Source organism: Equus przewalskii, chromosome 2, assembly GCF_037783145.1.
Source record: "Equus przewalskii isolate Varuska chromosome 2, EquPr2, whole genome shotgun sequence".
Classification (NCBI taxonomy): Eukaryota; Metazoa; Chordata; class Mammalia; order Perissodactyla; family Equidae; genus Equus; species Equus przewalskii.
The window spans coordinates 13,940,231-13,964,610 of record NC_091832.1 but is presented as its reverse complement, the minus strand read 5'-3'; the positions used below and the strand labels follow the sequence as shown (position 1 = coordinate 13,964,610).

The 24,380-nt window shown below is 49.3% G+C and overlaps 2 protein-coding genes and 2 pseudogenes across 51 annotated transcripts in view; 1 reads left to right on the top strand and 3 right to left on the bottom strand.

Moving 5' to 3' along the window:
* Positions 1 to 2,604: 2,604 nt before the first annotated feature.
* On the bottom strand, positions 2,605 to 3,598 carry LOC103548306 (transcription initiation factor TFIID subunit 9-like; annotated as a pseudogene).
* A 5,362-nt stretch (positions 3,599 to 8,960) lies between these two features.
* LOC103548307 (barrier-to-autointegration factor pseudogene) lies at positions 8,961 to 10,314 on the bottom strand (annotated as a pseudogene).
* A 2,256-nt stretch (positions 10,315 to 12,570) lies between these two features.
* DMAP1 (DNA methyltransferase 1 associated protein 1) lies at positions 12,571 to 21,726 on the top strand. 2 transcript variants are annotated; one of them, XM_008515991.2, is made up of 11 exons: positions 12,571 to 12,648; positions 12,866 to 13,014; positions 13,555 to 13,646; positions 13,911 to 14,106; positions 19,427 to 19,585; positions 19,697 to 19,864; positions 20,139 to 20,324; positions 20,481 to 20,552; positions 20,863 to 20,935; positions 21,083 to 21,378; positions 21,612 to 21,726. In XM_008515991.2, exons 2-11 carry the CDS (start codon positions 12,910 to 12,912, stop codon positions 21,669 to 21,671), a joined length of 1,407 nt encoding a protein of 468 aa, XP_008514213.1. In that variant the 5' UTR covers positions 12,571 to 12,648; positions 12,866 to 12,909; the 3' UTR covers positions 21,672 to 21,726. The 2 variants fall into 2 exon arrangements, with proteins under 2 accessions (XP_008514213.1, XP_008514210.1); XM_008515988.2 differs by having other exon boundaries at positions 12,589 to 12,686.
* A 431-nt stretch (positions 21,727 to 22,157) lies between these two features.
* ERI3 (ERI1 exoribonuclease family member 3) overlaps positions 22,158 to 24,380 on the bottom strand; it is a 127,116-nt gene continuing 124,893 nt past the window's right edge. For all 49 annotated transcript variants that reach the window (XR_011532840.1, XR_011532834.1, XR_011532833.1 and 46 more), the window contains one exon: positions 22,158 to 22,689. Coding sequence is in view for 28 of the 49 variants with exons in the window: in XM_070593258.1 (XP_070449359.1) it covers positions 22,607 to 22,689 (83 nt within the window). In the remaining 21 variants the exon portion in view is untranslated. The remainder of the gene's footprint in view (positions 22,690 to 24,380) is intronic.

The window sequence follows — 24,380 nt, the reverse complement described above, 5'->3', positions numbered from 1 at the left end:
GTCACCTGGGTTCCCCCAGCTGCTTAGAAGGCTGGATTCTCCCAGTAGCTGAAATTGAAATTGCCTTCATTGAAGACAGTCACCTCACCCAAGGTCATTCCGCTTCACAGGATAGCAAAGTCATCACATCTGATGACAGGTTGACATGGGAAAACAAGGGTTTGGTTGCCTCACGCCATCTGGAGACAACTCTGAAGGGTCATCCCACCTTCAGGGTACCTCGAGGGGTCAGCTGAGGCCTTGTTGGGATTTTATCACAGTCCAACTTCTCCTTTTAACTAATAGAACAGTTTTAATAATAGAAAAGCCCAAACCTGCTTTTTCCCTTTCCCTCTATAGGTGCAGGTACCAAGAGTACTCCCTAAAGAGAGATCAGAGTAGCTGTTTCAGAGGATGCTTCTCAAGGGGCTCAACACGCAGTACTCTGTCTGTTTTCATGAGGGGTTATGGGGAGATTCAAAAAACCCCCATCTCACCTCCAACTTACTCTGGAGTAAGTGTTTTTATTCTAAAGTAATGCATATGTGCTCTTTACCAGAGATGAGAAGCAAACATTAACTTCAGGAAACCTCCCGCTTAAAAGCCCCACCCTCCAACTTTGTTTAGAACCCATCTTGGTGGGGGTTTTCCCTTTCTTAAAAAAAAATTAGGAATAAATGTAGCCCTCAGTTTCCAAAGCAAGGTAAGAGCTGTGATAGGACATCCAAATGTGCCTACAATTTGTGAGCACGAGGAAAGTGGCAAAAGGTGTCAGACCCCATCTCCACTGGTATGATAGCTGTTTGTACCCTCAGTTGCATAGCTGCATTTCGGGCATCCTTCTGTCATCAGCCCCCATTGCCCCATTGCCAAAACCAGCTCTGGGTCTCAGGACTGTTTAGATACTTAAAAAAATCTTTCCTTCAAGCAGAGGATGAGAGCAGTGTGAGTACTGTCTGGATAGTGCTTGGCAATGGCTTTGATAAGGAAAAAAGAAAGTAAGACCCCTTACGATCAGTCTCTGTCTCTGGGTGAGATTTCAATTTCCATCCTATTGTATAATATGAAATCAAAGCAGTCTTGTTTATTGAGGGAGGCCTTCCTCTCTATTTTTGGCAGACTCTGGAAAAGGGTCTGCTATAGGAAGCTGTTTCTCCCATTTTCAAGTCCTCTATTTCATTTTTACATGAAATGATTTTGAGAGAGCGATAGTCCCTGCCTTGTTCCTGACTTTAATGGCAGTACATTTAATATTTACCGTTTAATATGATATTTGCTCTTAGTTTCTCAGAAAAAGAAAACAAACCAACTGTCTATCACAGTTAGGAAATGTCCACTGTCTTTTGTTTTACTTAACATTTTTACTAGAAATGGTTCTTGAGTTTTCTCGGCTGCCATATAATAAAATCGTATAGTTTTCAATTAGATTTTATCAATGAGATTAATTAGGTTGATGGATTTCCTAATTTTGAACTATCCTTAAGGGCCCAAAATAATTTCTATTTTTAAGCATATTCTTAGGTGGTTAGTAGTCTTCGTTGCTATTGGGAATGGAATCTTATTTTCTATTACATTTTCTAATTGGCTATTGCTGGTATATAGGAAAGCTATTGATTTCTGTACGTTGATCTTGTATGTGGTCACCTTGCTGAATTTTCTTATTAATTCTAATAGTTTGTCAATTGATTTTTCTCAGGTTTCTCTATGTAAGTGATAGTGTCATCTGCAAATAATCGCAGTTTGCCTCTTCCTTTCTAATGATTATACCTCTTATTGCTTTCCTTCTGCCTTAGAGAGAACATCTGATTCCATTTTGAATAGTGGTGGTGATAAAGGCCATTCTTGTCTTTTTTCTAACTTCAACTGGACTGTGTCTTATGTTTCACCATTAAGTCTGGCATTTACTATAGGTTTTATCATTGTTTTATTAAAAACAAACAGTCTCTAATTAAGGCTGTTCTTTTCCTAGTTTTCTAGGAGATTTTTTTATTTTATATCATTGATGAGTGTTGAATTTATTAAAATAGTCATATTTTAACTTTTAATTTATTATTATAATAAGTTAAATTGATATATAGTCTAATGCTGAGCCTTCTTAGCAATGCTAGGCTACATCCTCTTTGGACTTGATGAATTATTCTTTTAACACACTGCGGATTTAATTGGTTAACATTTTATTTAGGATTTTTGCTTCATTGTTCATATGTGGGATCACGTACATATTTTTTTTCTTGCTGTCCTTCTCTGGCTTTACTGTCAGGATATGCTGGTCAGTAAAATGTGTTGAGTGGCTTTCCATCTTTTCTTCTTTCTTTCTTTCCTTTTTTTTTTTTTTTTTTGGTGAATGACAAGTTTATTTTTTACACTTAAAGACCGATGAAAAACCATCACTAATCCCCTTAAAGAAAATCCAACATCTTAAGTGAAATGTATGGTAACTATATTTACTCATTAAATACTATTTAAGTTTTCTAAAACAACTTAAAACATCCAGCATGCATGTTTAATTTCAGTACAATGGATTCAAGACCAGGTATACTTGTTACACGCATGGAGGCTAGGTTACAAATAATCATAGTTGTCATCATCACCATCTTCACACTTTCTTGTAATGCATTTGATGATTCATTGGCAAGTATTTTGTGATGACAGCATTAGTGTAATGAGAATGTTTTTGGGGGCCCGCCTGGTGGCACAGCGGTTACATTCACACGTTCCGCTTCTCGGCAGCCCGTGGTTCGCTGGTTCAGATCTTGGGTACGGACATGGCACCGCTTGGCAAAAGCCACGCTGTGGTAGGTGTCCCATGTGTAAAAAGTAGAGGAAGATGGGCATGGATGTTAGCTCAGGGCCAGGGAGATGGGCATGGATGTTAGCTCAGGGCCAGTCTTCCTCAGCAAAAAGAGGAGGATTGGCAGTAGTTAGCTAAGGGCTAAACTTCCTCAAAAAGATTAAAAAAATAAAAGAATGTTTTTGGACCCCATTTATGATGGATTAATTAGAACATTCCAAACAGCTGATGTTGCAGGAATTGAGGCTTTTACAGCTGGGAACTGTGAAGTGAGCATCTGCATTGTATACCTTTGCCCTGTGGGGGACATTGGAGTCCCTACCTTAGTTGAACTAGACAAGGTTTGCGGGGTTGGTGTGCCTAGAGAGGGGGCAGTGGTCTGTTAATAACTGAACCAACACTTACTTGTGGAACTGCTGTTCTTCCCACAGAATAAAAATCTTTTTTGTAAAGACTTAAGTCTATAGCTTGGAGCAGTCAGGCATTATGTATCGAGTGTGAATACGGTTTGAACAATGCAAAGGGGCTTGCTTTCTTCGCCTTGCCGTATCCAAGAAAAAATCTCTTGGGGAAGAGAAGTAAAAGACTGGTCAGGGCGACACCCGATGGCCAATTGCGCATCATCTGCATCAACAGTAGTTTTCTTAGCATGGCTTGAATAAGTTTTTGCACCATCTAGAATTGTGGCCACAAATGGAAGGTAAACTCCAATATCTGATCTATAACTCTTGCCTCACATTCTGTAATCTCCACATCCTTGGGGATTTGTGCTGTGATCTGTGCTTCTTTCAGCACACTCTTGGGAGAAGCCATCTAGCTAGACTTCATAACATCTGGCGATCAGACTTTTTGAGCCAAATCATCCACCTGAATATATTTCAGTTCTGGTCTTGACACAAGTTCTTTGCGTAGCATGGTTTTTCCAACCCCTAGTGTACCGTGCCTGTCCCGCCCTCCAGCCCCACCCCACCACGTGCCCTGATCGGTTAGGAGGATGTTCAGCCTTTCCTCAAATAGTTTATATAAGGTGAGAACTATGTATTCTTCGAAGGCATTTCTCTCTTTATTGGGTTCTGATATGGTGCTACTTTCGTAAGTTGAATAGAGAAAATTTTCAACTTCCTATACGTTCTAAGCAGACTTAAACGAGGAATAATCTGTTTCTTTTTTTTTTTCTGCTTTTATCTCCCCAAACCCCCCCGTACACAGTTGTATATCTTAGTTGCACGTCCTTCTAGTTATGGGATGTGGGACGCCACCTCAACGTGGCCTCATGAGCAGTGCCATGTCCGCGCCCAAGATCTGAACCCTGGGCCGCCGCAGTGGAGCGCGCGAGCTTAACCACTCGGCCACGGAGCCAGCCCCATGATCTGTTTCTTGAAGGTCAACTACAACTCACTTATTTATAATTTTCAGCCTGTTATCTTTTAAAATTGTAGCTCAATAACAATATTTTTAGTTTTTCTGTGGTTATTGCTCTATTCAGTTTTCTAATTCTTGGAACAATTTTGGCTACCTGTTTTTACTAGAAAATGTAACTAAGAACTATGAGCTTTAACTGATAAAGAAATTGGTATCAGAGCAGGCATGAATTTGGTATTTACTTTTGGGCAGAGAAAATGCAGCTACTACCAAAGGCAGCCCTTTGCCTGCCGCTAACAGATTATCACGGGCAATCGGCTATCATCTGAATGCAAGACGGATTGAAGGCAAAGCTTTAGGGAAACAAATGGCCTCTGCCGCAGAACAGGATGGAAGGCAGAAGGGATCTGTGAACTACAGTGAGGAGGGTGTCTTTCTGGATAGAGTAAAGAAAAAGAATGTCAAGCTCAATGCCCTAAAATTTTGGCTCAAGGCAAGTCCTAAACCATTGACTTTCTAATGTTTATGATCAAAATAATTTATCTCTTGCAGTCATGGGGCTGATTATAAAAATCAAACTCAGAGTGTGATGCTGAGAATGACTGGAGTGCAATGCCAGTGAAATCGCAGCTTTGCCAGGACTCTTGCATGAATGTTGGAGTGTTGACCAGAAAAGAAAGCATTCAGATGACTCAGAGCATCCCAAATCCCACCCCTCTGAGCCTCCCTTGCCAGCAGAAGTGGTTCCTCTTCCCCTGCTGAGGCTAATGAGTGACTTCTGACATTCCTTGTCAGCAAGAGGAAATAGTGACACAGTTCTGTGAAAGCCTTATGTTGACACCTTCTAGTAAATCAAGAATGTGCCAGAATCAAAGCTTCTTAGATTCAATGAAATAAGGTAAACCCCATGAAAACACATCTCAGTGATGTTTCTGGAGGTCCAGTGTTCTAGGGGGTGTCACAATGTCCTCTCTTAAGTACAAGTTGCTTCACCTTACACCCGCCTACAATATGAAAGAGGCAGAATACCATTTTATTGATTCACATTTTAAAAAAATTTATTGAAGTAAAATTCACATAACATAACATTAACCATTTTATTTTATTATTTTTTTTTGGTGAGGAAGATTGTCTCTGAGCTAACATCTTTTGCCAATCTTTCTCTTTTTGCTTGAGGAAGATTGTCCCTGAGCTAACATCTGTGCCAACTTCCTCTATTTTGTATGTGGGATGCTGCCACACCATTGCTTGATGAGTGGTGTGTAGGTCTGTGCCTGCAATCCAAACCAGTGAACCCTGGGCTGCCAAAGTGGAGCGCATGAACTTAACCACTACACGACCGGGCCAGCCCCAAATTAACCATTCTTAAGTGAACAATTTGGTGGCATTTAGTACGTTCACAATGTTTCCCCCCACATTTTAACATCTCTGAAATGAGAATTCATCTTAAAATCAAAAGTATATTACAGTTTAATTGACAGTGTTTTAAAAATTCTTCATAGTGGAACATAAATGAAGGCGCAACTTTCAGTTGATAGTGTCTCAGATTCGTTGAAATATGGTTCTTGGTGGTCTTCTTGGATTTTTGAGGGGACATACATCATATTTGGGTGTCTTGCACCCTACTCATTTACTAAGTGACCTGAAAGGCTGTCAGCTTTGAGAGGAATCCAGAGCACAAGGAAAACTATCCAGTTGTCTAGGCTGCAGTGTAAGTAGTTAGGCCACTTGGTCATCATGGGCCACCAGATCCAATCATGCTGAGATCACCACGCTGACGGAGTCTACAGCAAGCCCATGAGGAATACTGCAGGAGAAGCTCCTGGGACTTATGAAGAAGGCCAGGCCTAGTTTGGCAAAGAACTGATCTCCGTTTGAGAAACAGCTTTATCTCACTACTGGGCCCTGAAAGAGACTGAATCCTTGTCCATGGGACAACCAGGCGGCCCTGCAAACTGAACTGCCCGATATAACCTGCAAACTATTTGATCCACCATGAAGCCTGTAGTGTCCAAAGCTTCATCCTTAAGTAGAAGGATACAAACGAGACCAGGCCTGGGGCCGGCCCCGTGGCTGAGTGGCTGGGTTTGCACGCTCCGCTTCAGCGGCCGTTGATTTTGCCGGTTTGGATCCTGGGCGTGGACATGTTACAGGCTCTTAACATCAGCCTTGATATCAGTTCCCCACATTGAACCCAGCGTATATGGGCTTAAAACTAAAACCCACCCCCCTTTCCTGCTTCTCTAGCTCCACTCATATGTAAATACCTGTTTCTTTAAACTTGGACTCCTTGAGCTTTACAACTAAATGGGAGTTACAAATTGTTCAAAGCCCAGGTGCCTGGAGTTGGAGGCACACTAAAGTTTAGCTAATCATGTGTCCTTGAGTTTGCCAGGAAAGCCGCTGTCTCAAGAGCATCAAGGAGCGGAGGCTTCCAGACCTCAACTCCTCACTCCCGGCACTGGAACCCGCCTCAAACAGGAAGACGAAACAATCTACAACGGCGAAGGATGCCCACCTGCCATCCTCCTATCTCACCGGCCCCGCCCCCCCCGCCCTCCCCCCGCCCCCCCCGCCCCCCCCGCCCCCCTTTGCTGCAAGCAGCCACTCAAGGCCAAACGCAGGCTGGTGGGAAAACGCCAGCCTGCACAGTTACATGCACCCCCTCCCCTACCCAAGACCCCAAATAAAAATCCCTACCCATTCCTCATCGGGGAGCTAGCAATTTTTCAGGCATGAGCCCTTGCTTTTCTCCCCGTGCCTGGCATAGTAAAAACCTTTCCTCTTCCACTCAAGTCTCTGTTCTCGTTATTTGGATTGGCATTGGGTTCAGAGACCGAACTTTCGGTTACAGACATGGCCATGTTGAGGTGGTGTCCCACGTGCTGCAAGTACAAGGGCCCACAACTGAAAATATACACCTAAGTACTGGCAGGACTTGGGGAGAAAAAGCAAAAAAAAAAAAAAAAAAATCCCAAAAGAACCAAACGAGACCCAGCCTGAGCATGTTCTCTTTTGCCACCCACCCCTCAACCAACACCTATGGTCTCAAGAGGTAGAGATTGTTCACGCGGATTAAAAAAAGCAAAATTCAAATATCTACTGTATAGAAGAGAGGTACTTTAAGTGTAAACATACAAAAAAAGATGAAAGAAAATGGAAGGAAAAAGATATACTACGCAAACAGTAAGCCAGCAAAGGCTGGAGTGGCTACAATATCAGATAAAGTACACTTCCAGACAAAGACTACTGCCAGAGATAAAGAGAGATATTTCATAATGACGAAGGGTCAATTCACCAGGGAGATATAAGAATTATAAATGTGTGTCTGCCTAATGACAGAGCTTCAAAGTATGTGAAGCAAAAATTGACAGAATTAAAGGAAGAAATAGACGATTCCACAATCGTAGTTGGAGATTTTAAAATCCTTGATGAGTTGGAGGTTTAAAAACCTTGACCTAATTGATATTTACAGAATTCTATATTAAACGAGTGCAGGATACACATTCCTTTCAAGTACATGTGGTATGTTCACCAATGTACCACATGCTGGGCCATAAAACAAGTCTCAATACGTTTGAAAGCATTGAAATCATATAGAATATGTTCTCTAACCCCCATGGAATTAAACTAGATATCAATAATTATAAGGTACCTCGAAAACTCCCAAATATTTGGAAATTAAGCAACATAGTTCTAAGTAATCCATGGACCAAAGAAGCAATCACGAGGGAGATTAGAATGATAGTGAAGATGTAACATAATTTGCAGGATGCAGCTAAGGCAGTGATTTGGGTGAAATTTATAGTTGTTAAGTATTTACAATAGAAAAAAGAAAGGTTATATACCCCTGACATTTCATCATGGACTGCTGACTTGCATCCCCAACTTTATGGTTCGTCGAATCGGATGATTCTCAGTTCATGTTGGGCAGTTCCAGACTCTGAGTTGGTTGGTGTCTCCTGGTCAGGCATCCGATTTCTATCAGTTGTAAGCCAGAACTGCTTTCCAGTCCTTTGCAGGTGCGATCATGGCCTGACTTCAGAATCTTGGGTGCCTGTGCTGTGATTCTCCCCTTGGGATGGCCGGAAGGTATATATAAGATCTTTGTCACAAAATACTTCCAAAACCATTGGGTCTGTTGAAAGATCAGGCCCAAGTGGCGTCACAGCTTGTACTGCAACCTGGCCCTACTGTAGGAGCCCTTTTTGAGCCAGGCCCCTCTCTAAATTTATAGGTCACACCTGGTAAATGGGTCAGGGCAGCATATCCAAAGGTGGGACGTGTGGCCACCAAAACCAAAGAGGACACCGAGCTTTGTAACACTTTCTCTGAGGTGAGTGGTTCAAGGGGTGGCATCTTGTCTCGTACTTAAATTTTTATTTATTTAGTTGGTTTGGGAAAGCAAAAGAACTGACCTGCAAAGAAGTGTGTAAGAGACTCCAGACGTTAGAAGGATTGGTTCACTAAATAAAAATTACAAAATGTATTTAAAAGAAAAAAGACGTCTTAGTTTGAGCTGCTATAACAGAAATACTATAGACTGGGTGGCTTCAACCACAGAAACTTATTGCTCACAGTTCTGGCAGCTGGGAAGTCTGTTCTGCCGAAAAAAACCAAAGGAGCCAAATGGCGTAAAACAGACCAGAGAGGTGAGAGTGGGGGGGAGGGAAGAGGCCAGGAATCCACCCAGGAAAGCTGGTAACTGTCGACATGCAACTGGCAGGGGAAGGAGAAGGGAGATGCATGCAAGAGTGAGAATCCAAAAAAGTTGAAAGGGCGAGGGGAAAGAAATCCCCAAATGCCCTGGAGTACATTAGAGGTGAGTATGACCACAGCAGTATTTTCCTTTGTGGAGGACGGGGGAGGAGTCTCCACTCAGCTGCAAGCTCTGGAGATGCAGTGCTGGGGTTAGGGATTGGGGGCTCCGCAGAGAGCATCACAGGAAGGCATTGCTCCACTCTCGAAGGCACCCGAAGCAGCCCTGGGACTGCTTGATGTTGGTGCTACCTAAGTCCTTCAGCTATTCCCAGAAGAAGTCTTCATCATTCTTCAGCGCCGAAAACTGGCCAGGGACCACATAGGCCTTGTCAAAGGCCCTGTCCTCCAGTTTCTTGCCCTGGACTTTGCCAGTCTCGGCCAGCTCCCCACTGGCCTTTCCCCCAGGGGCTCTGCCACGTGGTCTCCATGCTTTGGGGAGCTGTCATCTTGATCAGGCCTAATCGGCAGCTTTAGTGCCCATCTACTTGTTTCTTTTATTGAGGTATAGCTTTCATACGATCGAGTGCACGATTCTTAGATGTACCAGCTGAAGGCTGTGCTCACGTTTGTCTTCTGTATGGCTGTATAACTAGGGCCTAGCCCAGTCCTGCTGGAGATCTAAGTGGCTTACAGTAAGTGCTAAACAGTTGGTTGAATGTTGGTTGAATATTGGTTGAATGAACTAATGAACAAAATGGAATCAATTTGCATTCCCACCAACAGTGTAGGCTGGTGCCTGTTTCTTCCACGTCCTCGTCAAGAGTGGGTATCACAATTATTTTAAAGTTTTACCTGACAGGAAGAAAATGGTATCTCATTAGAGTTTGCAATTTTTCATTTCTTTGCATACCAGTGAGGCCAAATGCTTCCCTGTACAGTTCTTGGCTTTTGCACCTCCTCCGTGACTTTCCTAATCATGTTCTTTGCCCATCTGAAAAAGTGGGAAATTTGTCCTTAGTAGTTGGAAAGTGTTCTTTATAATTAACCTGAGCAAGACCAGGTCAGATGGAGATGCCCTGGATCTCGATCACAGCACAATCTCAATGACACACTCCCCTTGATCACCCCTTTTCCCAGTTTCTAAGAAGCCCCTGAAAATGGGCCACATGCTCACCTCATGCTGGGAGAACTCAGGATGAGGAGACCTGCTGCCACTCTCAAGGAGTCTTGGTGAGGAGAAGGGAGGAAGGTGAGGAGGTAGAGGGGAGGGGGGGAAGGGAGAGCAGAAAAGGAAGGAGAGGGCCAGGCCAGGCATGCAGGAGCTCCAGTCTACTATTTCTGGGCTCAACTGTGAATAGACAGGCTGAGGAGTGATGGGCTTCTGGGACCCTTTTGTATTTTGCTTCCTATATTCACAGCCGATCAGTTCCTAGTTCTAGTTGACTCTACCACTGCCTCCCACCTGGTTCTCCTGCCTCCATCTTCGCCCTCCCCACTGGCAGGCCACCAGTGATCTTTTTAAAAGATGAATCTGACTCTCTTCAGCCTTCTTCCCAACTGGCTCCCCACCCCCCACGCCCTTCAATGGTTTCATATTGCTCTCAGGATTAAGTAAAACTCCGTTAAAGTTGGCTCTGCAGCCCCAGAGTGCCCCAGCCTGAAGTTCTTCTCCCGGGCCCCTCATCAGGTCACTGCAGTTGCTAGAGCCTGTTCAGAGGGGATGCTGGGCTCCCAGAGGATCAGCGGGCTTAGGGCTGCAGAGCAAGGTCCTATTGGGGCTGGTAGTGGGACTCATTGCCACCTACAGGCTGGTAGAGGAAGTGTGGGCAGTGGCTCCCCAGAAGGGCCAAGAGAGAGGCATCTCATTCTCATCTCGTTTTCCCCACTCCCTGGACTCAGTTCCAAGGGATAAGAAGCTCTGGACCAGTCACCCTGGGTGATTTCCCAGTGACAGCAGCTAAAGAGGCACTCCAAGGCTGGGAATAGAATCCACGTGTGGCCAAGACAGGACATACAATTGCCCTTAGGGTAAACCCAGACTCCTTACCATGGTCCCCAGTGCCTATCTCTGGTCTCGAGTCTTCCTATTCTCCCCTTCCTCACCCAACACCCACTACACTGGCCTTTTCTCTTTACGTCCCTTCAACATAAGAGTTCCTTCCATTTTAGGGACTTCGCACTTGTTAATCCTCCTGTCTGAAGACTTTCCTCCCCAGGTATTCTGTGGCTGTTTCCATCATTCAAACCTCAGCTCAGATTTCAGCTCCCCAGAGAAAACTTCCCTGACCACACTGCATAAAATAACCCCCCATCCTAGTACCCTATTTTGTTTCATAGCTCTTGTCATCAAAACTTACATTATCTTATTGTTTATATGCTCAGTGTTTCTTCTTCCACTGGATATAAGCCCCACCAGGAGATATTTGTATCTCATTCTCCCATTGCATCCCCAGAGACTAGAACAATGCCTGGCACATACATACATTTATGTACCATGATCCCTGTCCTCACAGAAATGAGTCTATCAAGGGATATATATATTAAGGAAATAATTTCACAACTAATTAACTATAAGTAGAGTCAGGTGTTTGAGGCAGAGGTGCAAGACCCTCTCCCACTGCTCTGTCCACTTCTGGCTCCAAGGACCATTCCCTTACCCTGTGGGCAATTTCTGCTGCAAGACTCTGGCTTCTACAGAAACTGTGTGAAGTTCAGAGGAGTCACCTAGGAATCAGGCCTCAGACACAGGGCAAGGTTTGGACCTCCAGGCCCAGTTCTCCAAAGTTTTGGGGTCTAGCTTGTGGCTGAAGTTGCCATGTCCCCATCCCCTCCAAACCTGAACAGGCTACAAGACTGAGAGCTAACTTGTGTGGGCTGTAACGCTCCTCTAGTCCCTGCTGGGATCTGTGGCAGCCTTGGTTTGGGGTCTGGTCTCCTTAATGCCTTAACAAGTCCCAGGCCATCCCCACGCTCAATGCCCACGTGTCCTCCACGTTTGCAGGCTGGTTCGCAGAGGCTGAAATTGGGAGCTGCTTCCCAAGCCCCTTCTGCCCTTGCTCAGGACCTCCTGTTCTAGAAGTCTCTCTCTCCAGGGAGATCAGCAAGTTTCTTCCCCTGAGGGCTACTTCTTCCAGCTGCTCATTGCTTGGGGCTGTGTTCTTGGGCCTCTTTGTAACCCACCCTAGTGCAGTTGGCTCCCGGACTAGTTAAGTTCCAGGAAGCTGGGCTCCAGGCGAGCCCCGCGAGGCCCTGACCCACAGACACCCCCATCTGAGTAGGCGCACGGGAGTCCAGACCTCACCCCATCTTGGCAGCCCCCCGGGAAGCTCCGCCTTGTCTAGTTAATCTCTTCATCTCAAACGCTTAGCACTGTGCCTGGTACATACTTAGCACTTAATGAGCAGGGGCGATTAATATCACTAATTCATTTAACAAAAACATTAAATGTGCCAGGCACCTTGCTAATGTTTTACACGGATTGTCAGTACATCATTTAAGCAGGTCCCGTTAGTTTTCATTTTACAAATGAGAAGCGGGTTCAGAGAAAGTACGCGACTACCAAGATCCAAAGCTCTGCTCTGTTTTCATTGACCGAAAGGCAACGCAGCAACGTAGACGGAAAATGCCAGAAAACAGGCAGTGGACGGTCACGGCGGGCTCATGGGAGCCTGGGACTGTGACAGGCTCCGCGCCGGCAGTAGCTTTCACGCTGGGTTGCCAGCCGGCTCCATTTCCGCGCAGCACAGACCGGAAGTGTTCGCGTCGGCCACATTTCTAAAGCGCACGGCCGGAAGTTTCTGTCCGCGGCTTTGCAGGTATAGGGGAGCGGCGGGCCCGCAGTCAGGGAGTCCAGGTGCGGAGGCGCTGGGGGTTCGCAGGCAGATGGGGCCGTTAGGGAGACCTGAGCGGCGGGACACAGGCGGAACCCCGCCCTGAACTGCGCCACCTTCTCCTCGCGGCCCGCCTCTTCGCCCCGCCCCCACCTGGGGCTGAAGTGGCTCCACCCCTGATCTGAGCCTGGTCCTTCCTCAGGCACTGACCCTTGACCTCGGGGCGCTCCCCATCTCTTGGGCGCGATGGCTACGGGCGCGGATGTGCGAGACATTCTAGAACTCGGGGGTCCAGAAGGGGATGCAGCCTCCGGGACCATCAGCAAGAAGGACATTATCAACCCGGACAAGGTAGCGGGCGTTTGAGAGCGTTGGGTAGCGGGAGTGAAGTGATGGGGAGGAGTGACAACGGAAGAGACGGGGGAGGTGATGATGGGGTGCTGCACTTCTAGGGAGATGGGCTGTCAAAGGTGTGACAGAACGGGACCGAGAATATGTGTCACCTTGAGCTGGGACAGAGGAGGGACACCTGTGGGAGATGGTGGGGACCAAGCAGGTCTGACACTTGTAGGAGAAGAGAGGACTCAGACAGCGTGACACTTGTAGGATAGTGGGGGTGGGGGGTAGGTATCTAGTTGGTGTGACATTCTGAGAGATGGTGGAAAAGTGTCCTCTACTCTGACAGGTGGGGGAATCTACCCAGCTGAAGTGGGGGTGGGGAGGGGAATGACCTGCTCAGAGTCGGGGTGCCCTGGTGAGTGGGTTTCTCTGCCTTCATAGTGTGTCATTGTACCTGTAGGTGCTGGTTTGTTCAGGGGTTGAGCTGGGCTAAAGAATTTTCAGGGAAGGGAGTCTAGGCCGTGGTTCCTCTCCTATGGTTTCCCTCCTCAGAAAAAGTCCAAGAAGTCCTCGGAGACACTGACCTTCAAGAGGCCCGAGGGCATGCACCGGGAGGTCTATGCACTGCTCTACTCTGACAAGAAGCAAGTATTAGAATCCCAGGTCCCGCATGCTCTGGTCCCTGACCTACCCGCATGTCCCTAACTCCTAGTTTTCTCTGCTAATTCTTTCCCCGCTTTCCCTCCCCAGCCAGGGTTCCTGCTTGTTTAGTAGGATGCAGGAGGAACTCATATCTCTTGCTCCAGGACATGACTTCCTTGCTCCAGGGTAGACCAGCAACCTGGGCCCAAAGGCTCTCTCCACACCTTCTGACTCTAACCTCTCACCTCCCTAAACCCTGCTGCCAGGGATGCACCGCCACTGCTACCCAGTGACACTGGCCAAGGCTACCGCACAGTGAAGGCCAAGTTGGGCTCCAAGAAGGTGCGGCCCTGGAAGTGGATGCCATTCACCAACCCAGCACGCAAGGATGGAGCTATGTTCTTCCACTGGCGACGGGCAGCTGAGGAGGGCAAGGACTACCCCTTCGCCAGGTTCAATAAGGTGAGCCACCACCATTTGGACATAGGCCAAGGTTGCCCACCTGCTCTGACCTACTTGCGTGAGCTCTCCAGTCTCCTAGGGTTGGCTCCAGAGACATGCTCAGGCCTTTGTCCCAACCATGGTTACCCACTCAGTCCTCATGGCAAATACCTGCAGGGTGGGACTCTGTGAGTCTTTTCTGCCTGTGGGATCCTGTCCTTTGCTGGACCTGATCTGGGTTTTGGTGGCTTCTCTTGGGCCTTCAAATGTCACTGTTTCTCAGAGCTGTATCCTAGCTGCTCTACTCTTCTCACTCTGTACTCTCTCCCTGTGTCTCATTTACCCTGTGGCTTCAGTTTCCCTCTCTGTGCCAGTGACCCCAACTGACTATCTCCACTCCAGAGCACTAGTTCCCACCTATCCAATCGTTTACTTAATGTCTCTCCCTGAAGGCCCCACAGGTACTTCAGATCAGGTAGGTCCCCTTGAGCAGAACTCCTAATCTTCCTTCTATTCTCCACCCCAAACCTGTTCCCCATGTCAGTCAGTGGCACCACTGTCCACCCAGTTGCCCAAACCAGAAACTTGGGAATCATCCTTAATTTAGCTTCTCCTTAGCTCTCAATTATTTCAGTCAGCAATGGGACAAAGAAGGTAGGAGACAACAGATAACAAACATGTAAGCAAATAAATTGGCTTCTTTCAGGTAGGAACCATCAATAAAGTGAAAGCAGGATATGAATGGGACATGAACGAGATAAAGAGTGAACTTGCAGGTGTAGGGTAGGCCTCCTTTAGATAGGGTGGTCACAGAGGGCTCTCTGGGAAGGCGGCATTTGAACTAGACCTCAGTGATAAATCTAATCGTTGAGTCCTGCTTGTTCTGTTTCCATAACAGATCACATCTGCCTATGTCCTTCATCCTCTGTGCCAGCACCCCAGTCTAAACTGGATTATCTCTGGTCTAGATTACTGAAGCTCACACAGAGAAAGCCTTACCCAGACTCACCCAGCCCGGGAGAGGCAGAGCTGGGCCCGGCTAGGATTTCCTCGGCCACTGTTTAAGCCACCATACAATATGGCCTCACAGTCCCTACAGCCTGGAGCAGCCTAGACTTCAAGCCTGAAAGCACTAGCAGCTTGAACCCAGGACTCCCAGTCCTGACTTCTTTCCCCTCAGCCCAGGATAGCCAGCTGCCCCGGACACCTCCCCCAGATGGCTCCCAGGCTTCTCACACTCAGCACATCCACGTGTGCCCCATCATTCTCCCCCATGCCCCAAACCTGGTTTTCCCCCGTCTCACCACCATCCTTAGGCCTCTCAGGTCCAGTGGAGAGAGAGGCAGGAGATGTAAGGTTGAGAAGGGACAACCAAGAGGTGAGGTGTTTGAGGCAATAGGAGGGAAGGTTGGATGAGACTATTTTAGGTGAAGACAAAAGAATGTTCATTTTGTATTCAGTAACTACTGCTGCATGCCAAGTCAAGCCCTAGGCATTGAGGACGCAAAGATGAATCAGACACAACATCTGCCCTCGAGAAACCCTCCACATCGTTGGGGAGGGGGTCTGGGGAGGCACAGGCAGTTACAGTTTGGTGGGATACGTGCTATATTGGGAAGACCTGAAGGTCATGGAAGCTTCCTGAAGAAGTTCGAGCTTGAGTTGAATCTTGGAGGATGTTACCAGGTGATATTAGGAAAGGAGTGCAGTGACTTTTCTCAGGTGGAGGGGACAGAATGAGCAAAGGCATAAATAAAAAACCAGTCACATGTGTGGGTTGCTGCGGGCCTTTCCCTGCTGATGAAGCCTAAAGCCCAAGGTAGGACATGGTGCGAGAGGAGGTAAGAGGGTGGCAGCGACCAGGTCAGGCAGGGCTTGCCAGCCAGGCTCAGGATTTTGGGCTTTGCCCTGATGCCTTTGGGTGCCACTGAGAGATTTTGAGTAGAGTAGCGTCAGGGTCGGATCCGAGTTTTAGAAAGGTCGTGGTGACTGTGGGTGGAGAGGGAAGTTGGAGTAAAGGAACTATGATCTTCCCTTCAGTACTGCTCATTCCTGGGGTCCCGTTCTCAGTCCGTGGCTCCCCAGCTACTCTTTTGCTCAAGCCAGAGACACAGGTGTCACCTGTGACAGCCTCTTCCCTCCCTGTCACGTCCAGTTGCCCAGTCCTGTGGTTTGTCCTCTAAGGCCTCTTGAGCCTATGCCCTTTGCTCTCCCTTCCCTGATGCTGCCTCAGTCCAGGCTTCTTCGCTTCTCACCTGGATCGTTTCTAAATCCTGCCAGCTGCTCTCCGGGCTCTGCTTTCACACCGTCTGTCCTCATTGCTGTGAGGGTGGTGACCATATCACTGTTCTCTTTAAAGCTAACTTTACTGGCTCCTGTCACCCTCAGGATGGATTCCAGACCCCTCAGCTGGGGACACAGGCCTGCAGCAGCTGGCCTCTGCTGACTCAGGCTCTGTTCATGCCTCTCCCTGTCTCTCCCTTTACCTGTTTCCCTCACATGTCCCTGACTGCCGGGCCTGCACACATCAGGCTCTTTCTCTTCATCGCTGTGTTTGTGTTGCCCCCTCTCCCTGGATTCTCTCCCCCATCTTCCCTCACCAGTTCACTTCTGCTTATCCTTAAGACTGAGCCAGGCCTCACTTACCTCTTCCCTGACCAACCCTTGTCCCCAGTGTCATTCATTACACCCTAGGCACACCTTTGTCATCAAACTTGCCATACTTACTCAATTATTTTTTCACTTGGACTGTGAAAAGGCCCTTCTCTTATTCAGCCGCATGTCCCCAGCATAGGTCTGGCAGACACCTGATAAATAGATATTTTTTTCCCCTCCCCAAAGCCCCAGTACATAGTTGTATATCTTAGTTGCAGGTCATTCTAGTTCTTCTGTGTGGGATGCTGCCACAGCACGGCTTCATGAGTAGTATGTAGGTCCACACCCAGGATCCAAACCAGCAAACCCCAGGCTGCCAAACTGGATTGGATGAACTTAACCACTTGGCCATGGGACTGGCCCCCCATGATAAATATTTGTTGAAAGAATGAATGTCTCTCTCACTGGGCTGTGAGCTCCTTGAGAGCAGGACTGGCTACAGAGTTCCTGAGTATTTTTTTTTTAATTAAATGGAATTGAAATGCATAGGAGGGATATTTAAGCTAGCCTAGGAAACCAGAGAGACTTCCCAGAGGAGATGATGCCCGAAAGAGATAAAAAAGATGAGAAGTTATCTAGGTAGAAGGGATGTGGAAGTGAGAATGCATTTTAGGCAAGAACAGTAGAGGCTGAGGGGGAGAGCCTGGTATGTTCCAGAAACTGCTAGTCATTTGGGTAGAACTTAGAGTCCGTGAAGATCGATGGCTGCAGAGAGAGGCCAGGTCATTCACCCATGTGTTCATTGACTGAGTCAGTAAATATTCATTGATAGCTTTAGTGTGCCTGGCCCTGTGCTGAACCTTGAAGGTAAGAATGAACCAGGCAACCCTTGCTCTTGAGGAGTTTGCAAATTACCTAGAAGGCACTTTTAGGGTAGTGGGGAGCCTTTGAGGGGTTTAATAGGGATGGTTGGGTAACATGGTCAGATATACTAGAACAGTGCTTCCCAAATTATCTTTGAAGGACAGTTTTTTGTTTTTATTTGTTTATTTTTTTGTGAGGAAGAGTGGCCCTGAGCTGACATCCATTACCAATCTTCCTCTTTTTGCTGAGGAAAATTAGCCCTGAGCTAACATCTGTGCCCATCTTCCTCTATTTTGTATATGGGATGCTGCTACAGAATGGCTTGATGAGGGGTGTGTAGGTTCATGCCTGGGATCTGAATCTGTGAACCCCAGGCTGCTGAAGCGAAGTGCCCAAAAACCACTATGACACCAGGCCAGCCCCAGGAATTTTTTAAAATTTCCAATCGATCAGAGACTGATAAAGATAGTAAAACTACAAGAAAAGACAAAATACAAGTCTGTTTCTTCATATTAGATCCAGCATTGTATGATTGCTATAAAACTGTTATAAAGATTTCTAAGTGCCTACTCTGTTTCCCTGCTTACCATAGACAGTCATAGCAGTTTGCAAACAGCACTGGTCTGCAGGCTGTCCTTTAAGTAGCACTGTTCAGAGAGATCACATCTTGGCTGCAGCTGGAGAACTGCTTAGAGGCAGAGAGACCAGTGGGGAGGCTGTTTCTCTGATCCAGCAAGTGGTTGTGGTGGTCTGGACTGGGATGCAGCAGTGGAGATAAGAGATTCCAGAGGTAAAGGCACGATTTGGGGAAGGGGTGGGTCTAGAGTAAAGGTGGGAATTAAAGATGCCGCCCAGGTTTCTGGCTTGGGCATCTGGTTGGGTGATGGTCATGCTGACTGAGGTCTGGACTGGAGGAGACAGATGTTTGAGGGAGGGTGATGAGCTCAGTACTGAACATATGAAGTTTATTTTTTATTGAGGTGTAATTGACATAGAATGTTATTATTAGTTTCAGGCGTACAACATAATGATCCAATATTTGTATATGTTGTGAAATGATCACCACAATGAGTCTAGTTAACATCTGTCACCTGAACATATATTAAGTTGAGGTGTATATGGGACCTGCAGTTGGAGATATCCAAGAGGCAGCAAGAAATAAGCATCTTGAGAGCAGATTCAGAGCCAGTGTGGTCTTTGATGGAGAAGAGGAACTTCCCTGGTCCAGACTAGCATTGACTCTGTCTTGGGGTCTCTGCCTGACATACCCGGCTGGTGGTGGTGCTCTTTGTCCCTGAGGGAGGTCTGGGGGACAGAGTGTGGGAGAGGGGAGGCAAGGGCATGGGTGCATATGTTGGGGGTAGGATTCAGGTGCCTTCTCTCTAAGAGATGTGACCTTAGCCAGCTCTGGGGGAGCTGCAAGTCTCACTGTCACCACTGGGTGGCAGGAATGCTTCAGACAAGTGTTCCATGGACTAGGGGATCCCCAGCCTTTCTCCTGTATTTATCCTTCTGCCCTTCTCCGAAGTTGACCTTTGGACTCCACAGAAGCGCTTACATGTGGGCCCCTCACCTTAACGATAGGGGCAGGAGCATATGTCCTGTTACTGAGGCTCTGGAGCTGAAGACATGGTGAAGTTGCTCCTGGAGTAAATACAGAGGCAGGCTGCAGTCCTAGAGCCTGCCAGGGCCTCTGGTCAGGCAGAAAGTTTCTTTCTTCACTCAGGAAACATCATCTCCAGGCTGCCCTGTGCAGGGCTCCAGGCAGAGGTTTTGCTTTTTCTAGCACAGGGACTGGCAATAAACAGGAGGGGCTCTGGAGGAGCCTGCTGGACATGACATGACGTGGGCATGCCCCAACTCTCTCCCTCTGTGCCAGTAGACTGTGCAGGTGCCCGTGTATTCAGAGCAGGAGTATCAGCTTTATCTTCATGATGACGCTTGGACTAAGGCAGAAACTGACCACCTGTTTGACCTCAGCCGCCGCTTTGACCTACGTTTTGTAGTTATCCATGACCGGTATGACCACCAGCAGTTCAAGGTGAGCCGGTGTTGTGCAGTTGCATGTGTGGCAGACCAGCTGCCTTCATGCCGTCCCTTTCACGTGCCTCTGAGCGTTCATTCCTCCCTTCCCCTTTGTCTTTATCCTCAGAAACGTTCTGTGGAGGACTTGAAGGAGCGGTACTACCACATCTGTGCCAAGCTTGCCAACGTGCGGGCCGTGCCAGGCACAGACCTCAAAATACCAGTATTTGATGCTGGGCATGAGCGACGGCGGAAGGAACAGCTGGAGCGTCTCTACAACCGGACCCCAGAGCAGGTCAGCCCTGAGCCCCACAAACTCTCCTCCGTGCCCTCAACTCCCTCCCCCAAGTCCCCTTACCTCCCACTGGTACCTGCATGCCTCCCCACACCCCCACCCCCATCCTACCTCTCACTGGCCACCCTCCCTGCCCTCCATAGCCCTTCACCTCCCTTATGATCCTTTACGTCTTGGATTCCTTCACAGATGGCCCAGCACCCCTTCATCTCCCTGTCTACCCTCACTCCCCGACGTGCCCTCACACACTTCTCAGCATCTCTCACTTTCCCAGGTGGCAGAGGAGGAGTACCTGCTACAGGAGCTGCGCAAGATCGAGGCCCGGAAGAAGGAGCGGGAGAAGCGCAGTCAGGACCTGCAGAAGCTGATAACAGCGGCAGACACCACTGCAGAGCAGCGGCGCACGGAACGCAAGGCCCCCAAGAAGAAGCTACCCCAGAAGAAGGAGGCTGAGAAGCCGGTGTGGAGACTAAGTCAGCCCAGCTCAGCAGGGAGGGGTTGCCTGGTACAGGGGACCCGTAGAGAAGGGCTCTGAGGCATCCAGAGCTGGCAGGGTGCTGGGACTAACACTGGGCCTCTCCCGTGACACCTTGGTCTCTATAACTTTCTCCTCCAGGCTGTTCCTGAGACTGCAGGCATCAAGTTTCCAGACTTCAAGTCTGCAGGTGTCACACTGCGGAGCCAGCGGGTACGTGAGTCACCTCCATCAACATGTTTGGGCCCTGGGCTCTGGAGCCCGAATGCTATAGGCCATGGGGCTGGTGCAGTAGGAGATGTTGTGTCATGAGCTGCAGAGAGAGGTGGCCTCACTAGGCTCTCAGGGGGATGTGGCCAGGCTGAGGTCACAGCTTTCACTGTATTCCACCTGCTGGCTATTTCCTTTTCTGACTCAGAGCTGTCTCCAGGGGCTAACATCTCTACCACTCCCCAACTGATTTAGTCCCCTTCATCCTAAGCCACTTGTGGGGGAGAGGGCTTAGCTGCCTGGGTCATTGCAGATGAAGCTGCCAAGCTCTGTGGGGCAGAAGAAGATCAAGGCCCTGGAACAGATGCTGCTGGAGCTTGGCGTGGGTGAGTGTGGGGAATGGGCTCCACCTCCACAGGATGTACCCATCGGAGGCTGTGGATGAAGGCTGGGCAGGGGGAGGGCAGTTCCTGGTGCTGGCCCTCCACCACATTCTGGCTTTGCCCCTGTGCCTTCCACCCACCCACCTGCAGAGCTGAGCCCAACACCCACAGAGGAGCTGGTGCACATGTTCAATGAGCTGCGGAGTGACCTGGTGCTGCTCTATGAGCTCAAGCAGGCCTGCGCCAACTGCGAGTATGAGCTACAGATGCTGCGGCACCGTCACGAGGCACTGGCCCGCGCTGGCGTGCTGGGGGGCCCTGCCACACCAGCGTCAGGCCCAGCCCCGGCCTCTGCGGAGCCAGCAGTAGCTGAACCTGGTCTTGGCCCTGATCCCACCAAGGACACCATCATTGATGTGGTGGGCGCACCCCTCACGCCCAATTCGGTAAGAGCCTGGACAGGCTGGGAGAACATGAGCTGGCCCTGCATGTGAGCACACGCACATGTGTGTATATGCTCTGCTCCCTTTAGTGCCCGTGACAGGAGTCGTCACTCTGAGAGGTTCTGAGACTGAGAGTAGCAGTGGGTGGCCAGTGGGCATCACCTTCCTGAGAGTGTGAAACCAAGTCTGAATCAGGTCTCGGGCCACTGACCTCCACACCTTCTCTGTCTCCTCAGAGGAAGCGACGGGAATCGGCCTCCAGCTCCTCTTCTGTGAAGAAAGCCAAGAAGCCGTAAGAGGCCACAAAGGATGTGGGTGATGCTGCTGTGTAAATAGAGCTGCTGAGTTGGACTGGGCTGCTTCCTTTTCCTTCCCACCACTTCTGATGCCCCTTGCTGGGAGGGTGGGCAGGAGGGAGCACTACACCCACTCCATGGGGGTGGCATGGGGGCTTGCCTGCCTAGAGGCCCTAGCAGCCCTCTAATCACTAACTACTGCCAGTTTTGCCCAAACACCTGTACCGGGGAACACCAGTGGTCCTACACTCAAGATGGTCCACACGTAGCAGTGGTCTCAGATACCCACAGCTTCAAACATAACTTCGTGCACAGACAGTCCCTGTGCATATTCATTGAGGGTCTCACAGCTGCTCCAGTCAGCACTAGCTGCTTCAGTCAGCACTAGCTGCACTGGTGGTCTTGAGCACAGAGCAGCCTGGAACACAGTCTAACCTCTGACAGCATCAGGCACAGCATGGCCTGGTTCACACACACACCCAGGGCTTCGTTTCCCCGACTTTATTCAGTGGCACGTTCACAGCGGGGATGGGGGTAGACACAAGGTGGGGCCTGATCTGTCCTGGAGCCCTGGGGGCACCACACACCATGCACTACGGATGGGAGGGGGCACAGGGGGGCTTGGTGGCCCCTGCAGAAGCCTGTGTACCAGGGAGGAGGCGGTGAGTGCCTGGGTCCCCCTAGCCCAGGCCCACAACGGGAAGGGCTAATACTGGGCTGAGGTTGAGGGGTGGGGGGGGGGGGGCACAAAGTGCCTGCTCCAGAGGGGCCACGTGGCCAAGCCCTTACCCAGGGCACAAGCCCACAGGGCAGGCTGGGGGACACTCTGGACGTAGAGCTGTGCCACTCTCCCTTTTCCCCTCTGGTGAGGGGGAGGAGGGTTCTGGGCTGGGCCAAGCAGCTACCCTGTCCTGCCCCATCCCATCCTAGGCCAATCAGAATGGCTTCGATGTCTGCTTGAAGATGAAGCCTCGATATGCGAGTGTCTTCATGATGTTGGCAATGTTCTTGCAGTCATCTAAAAAGAGGAAGAGAAGACATTTAGATGGGCCCCAGCTCCTCCCCTTTGTGCCTATTTGTGCTCTTACATGGGTGGGGGGTGGGAAGCAGGGTCAGATTCAGGAGCCACAGGCTCTAAAACGGGATCCTGGTCCCTAGTGGCAGCATCTTCAGCTTCAGGTTGGGCTGGGTGATGCTAGGCCGGCAGGAAGCCTGGTCTCAGTGCTTCTCAGCCCCATAATTCATGCTGGAAATTGGCCGCCGTGTCCCGCCCCGGCCCCAGCGGTGATGTATGGGCGCCGTCGCAGTAAGAAAAAGGCAGAGTAAATGTGTAATTTCTCCCTTGACGGCCCCCGGCCGCTGGGCGATCCTTCTTGTTGCCGCCGCGTGGGGACGGCCCGTCCGCCACACTCCGTCTTCCCGCCACCCGCCTTGATGTCTCCATTTCATTACTGTGTGGCCATTCATCACGCCCATGGCCAGGGTGACTTTGCCGGCACTTGCGTGTGTAGATGTGGCCCAGACCATAATCACTGGTGACAAGGCACAAGCCTTGGCACTTCCAGTCCAGCGCTCTGGGAAACTCCCACCCTGGGGACAGGCTTATGTGCTCCAACAGCAACCTGCCTGGGCACCTGCTCCTTTGCAGCCCAACAGGTGGAGAGGGTCCAGGTTTGTGGTCCTTTTAACACCCTGGCCAGCTGCTGTCTACTAGATACACCTGTGTACGCCCCAGCCCTGCCTCTCGCACCTCAAGAAGCTCAAAGCTGGTGTTGGTCAGGCTTTAGCTGTGTCTCTGGCCGTATCTCAGGTTAAATATGTATGTGCCTGCCAGACCTTGTCATAGCAGTTTCTCCAGTATTGGTTCCGTGGGAAACAAAAACTGTCCTAGAACCCTGGTGGCTGCTGGAACAGGTACTCCAGGACCTCAGTATCATGGACGTGGGTTGGGACTTGTCCCACCACCACCAGCAGGAGGTGCAGCTGCCCAGCGTTTGTCCCTCTGTAGTAAGCCCAGGGCAGAAACGGCCCAAGTGCCTGGGTTTGTCTGTTCCACTGCCCAGAGCAGCCCTAACGCCCCGTCCCTTCACCTGCCTCTCCTCCCATCCCTCTCCTACCTCCCAAAGATGCTCCTGGGCCATCACCAGGACCTCAGCTGCCACCAACCCTCATGGGATTGATGCTGTGATTGCAGAAGTATCATACATTGATGTCATAATCAGGTGTGTAGGGGGTGGTAAGGTCAAGGTGGGGTCAGAGGCCTCCACATCTGTCAAGGACCAACCCCTTCCACTGAGGCCCACAGCCTGTCCTTTGCAGGACCTTAGACTAGAAAAGGGGACCCACCAGAGCTAGAAAAGGGCTGTGGGAGCGGGAGGAGTCGCTGGTCAGCCCAGGGCCTGTATCATTAGCCAGACACCAGCTCTGCAGACCCTGCTTAGGGCACATAAGATCTCTGGGTTGGGCCAGACAAGTCACACAGGGTTCTGTCTTGCAGAACTCAGTATGAATGTACCCATGGTGGGTGTGGGCATGGAGAGGTGACCCAGGACCCAGACACGGGGACACCTTGTTCCTGCAGGGACTCAGGAAGCCACAAGGGCGGGTCTGAGGCAGAACAGTGGGAAGACAGATGGATAGGTAGTGGCGGCCATGGCAACTCCAGACGTGACCCATCCCCGTGGTTTATGGGCCGGACACGCGCCCCGC

What these genes read in the sequence shown, in the direction of transcription:
- DMAP1 (XM_008515991.2), top strand. Translation starts at nt 12,910, where the DNA reads ATGGCTACGGGCGCGGATGTGCGAGACATTCTAGAACTCGGGGGTCCA. An exon ending in TCACACTGCGGAGCCAGCGG is followed by an intron (nt 20,553 to 20,862) that starts GTACGTGAGTCA and finishes GGGTCATTGCAG; the next exon opens with ATGAAGCTGCCAAGCTCTGT. An exon ending in GCTGCTGGAGCTTGGCGTGG is followed by an intron (nt 20,936 to 21,082) that starts GTGAGTGTGGGG and finishes ACCCACCTGCAG; the next exon opens with AGCTGAGCCCAACACCCACA.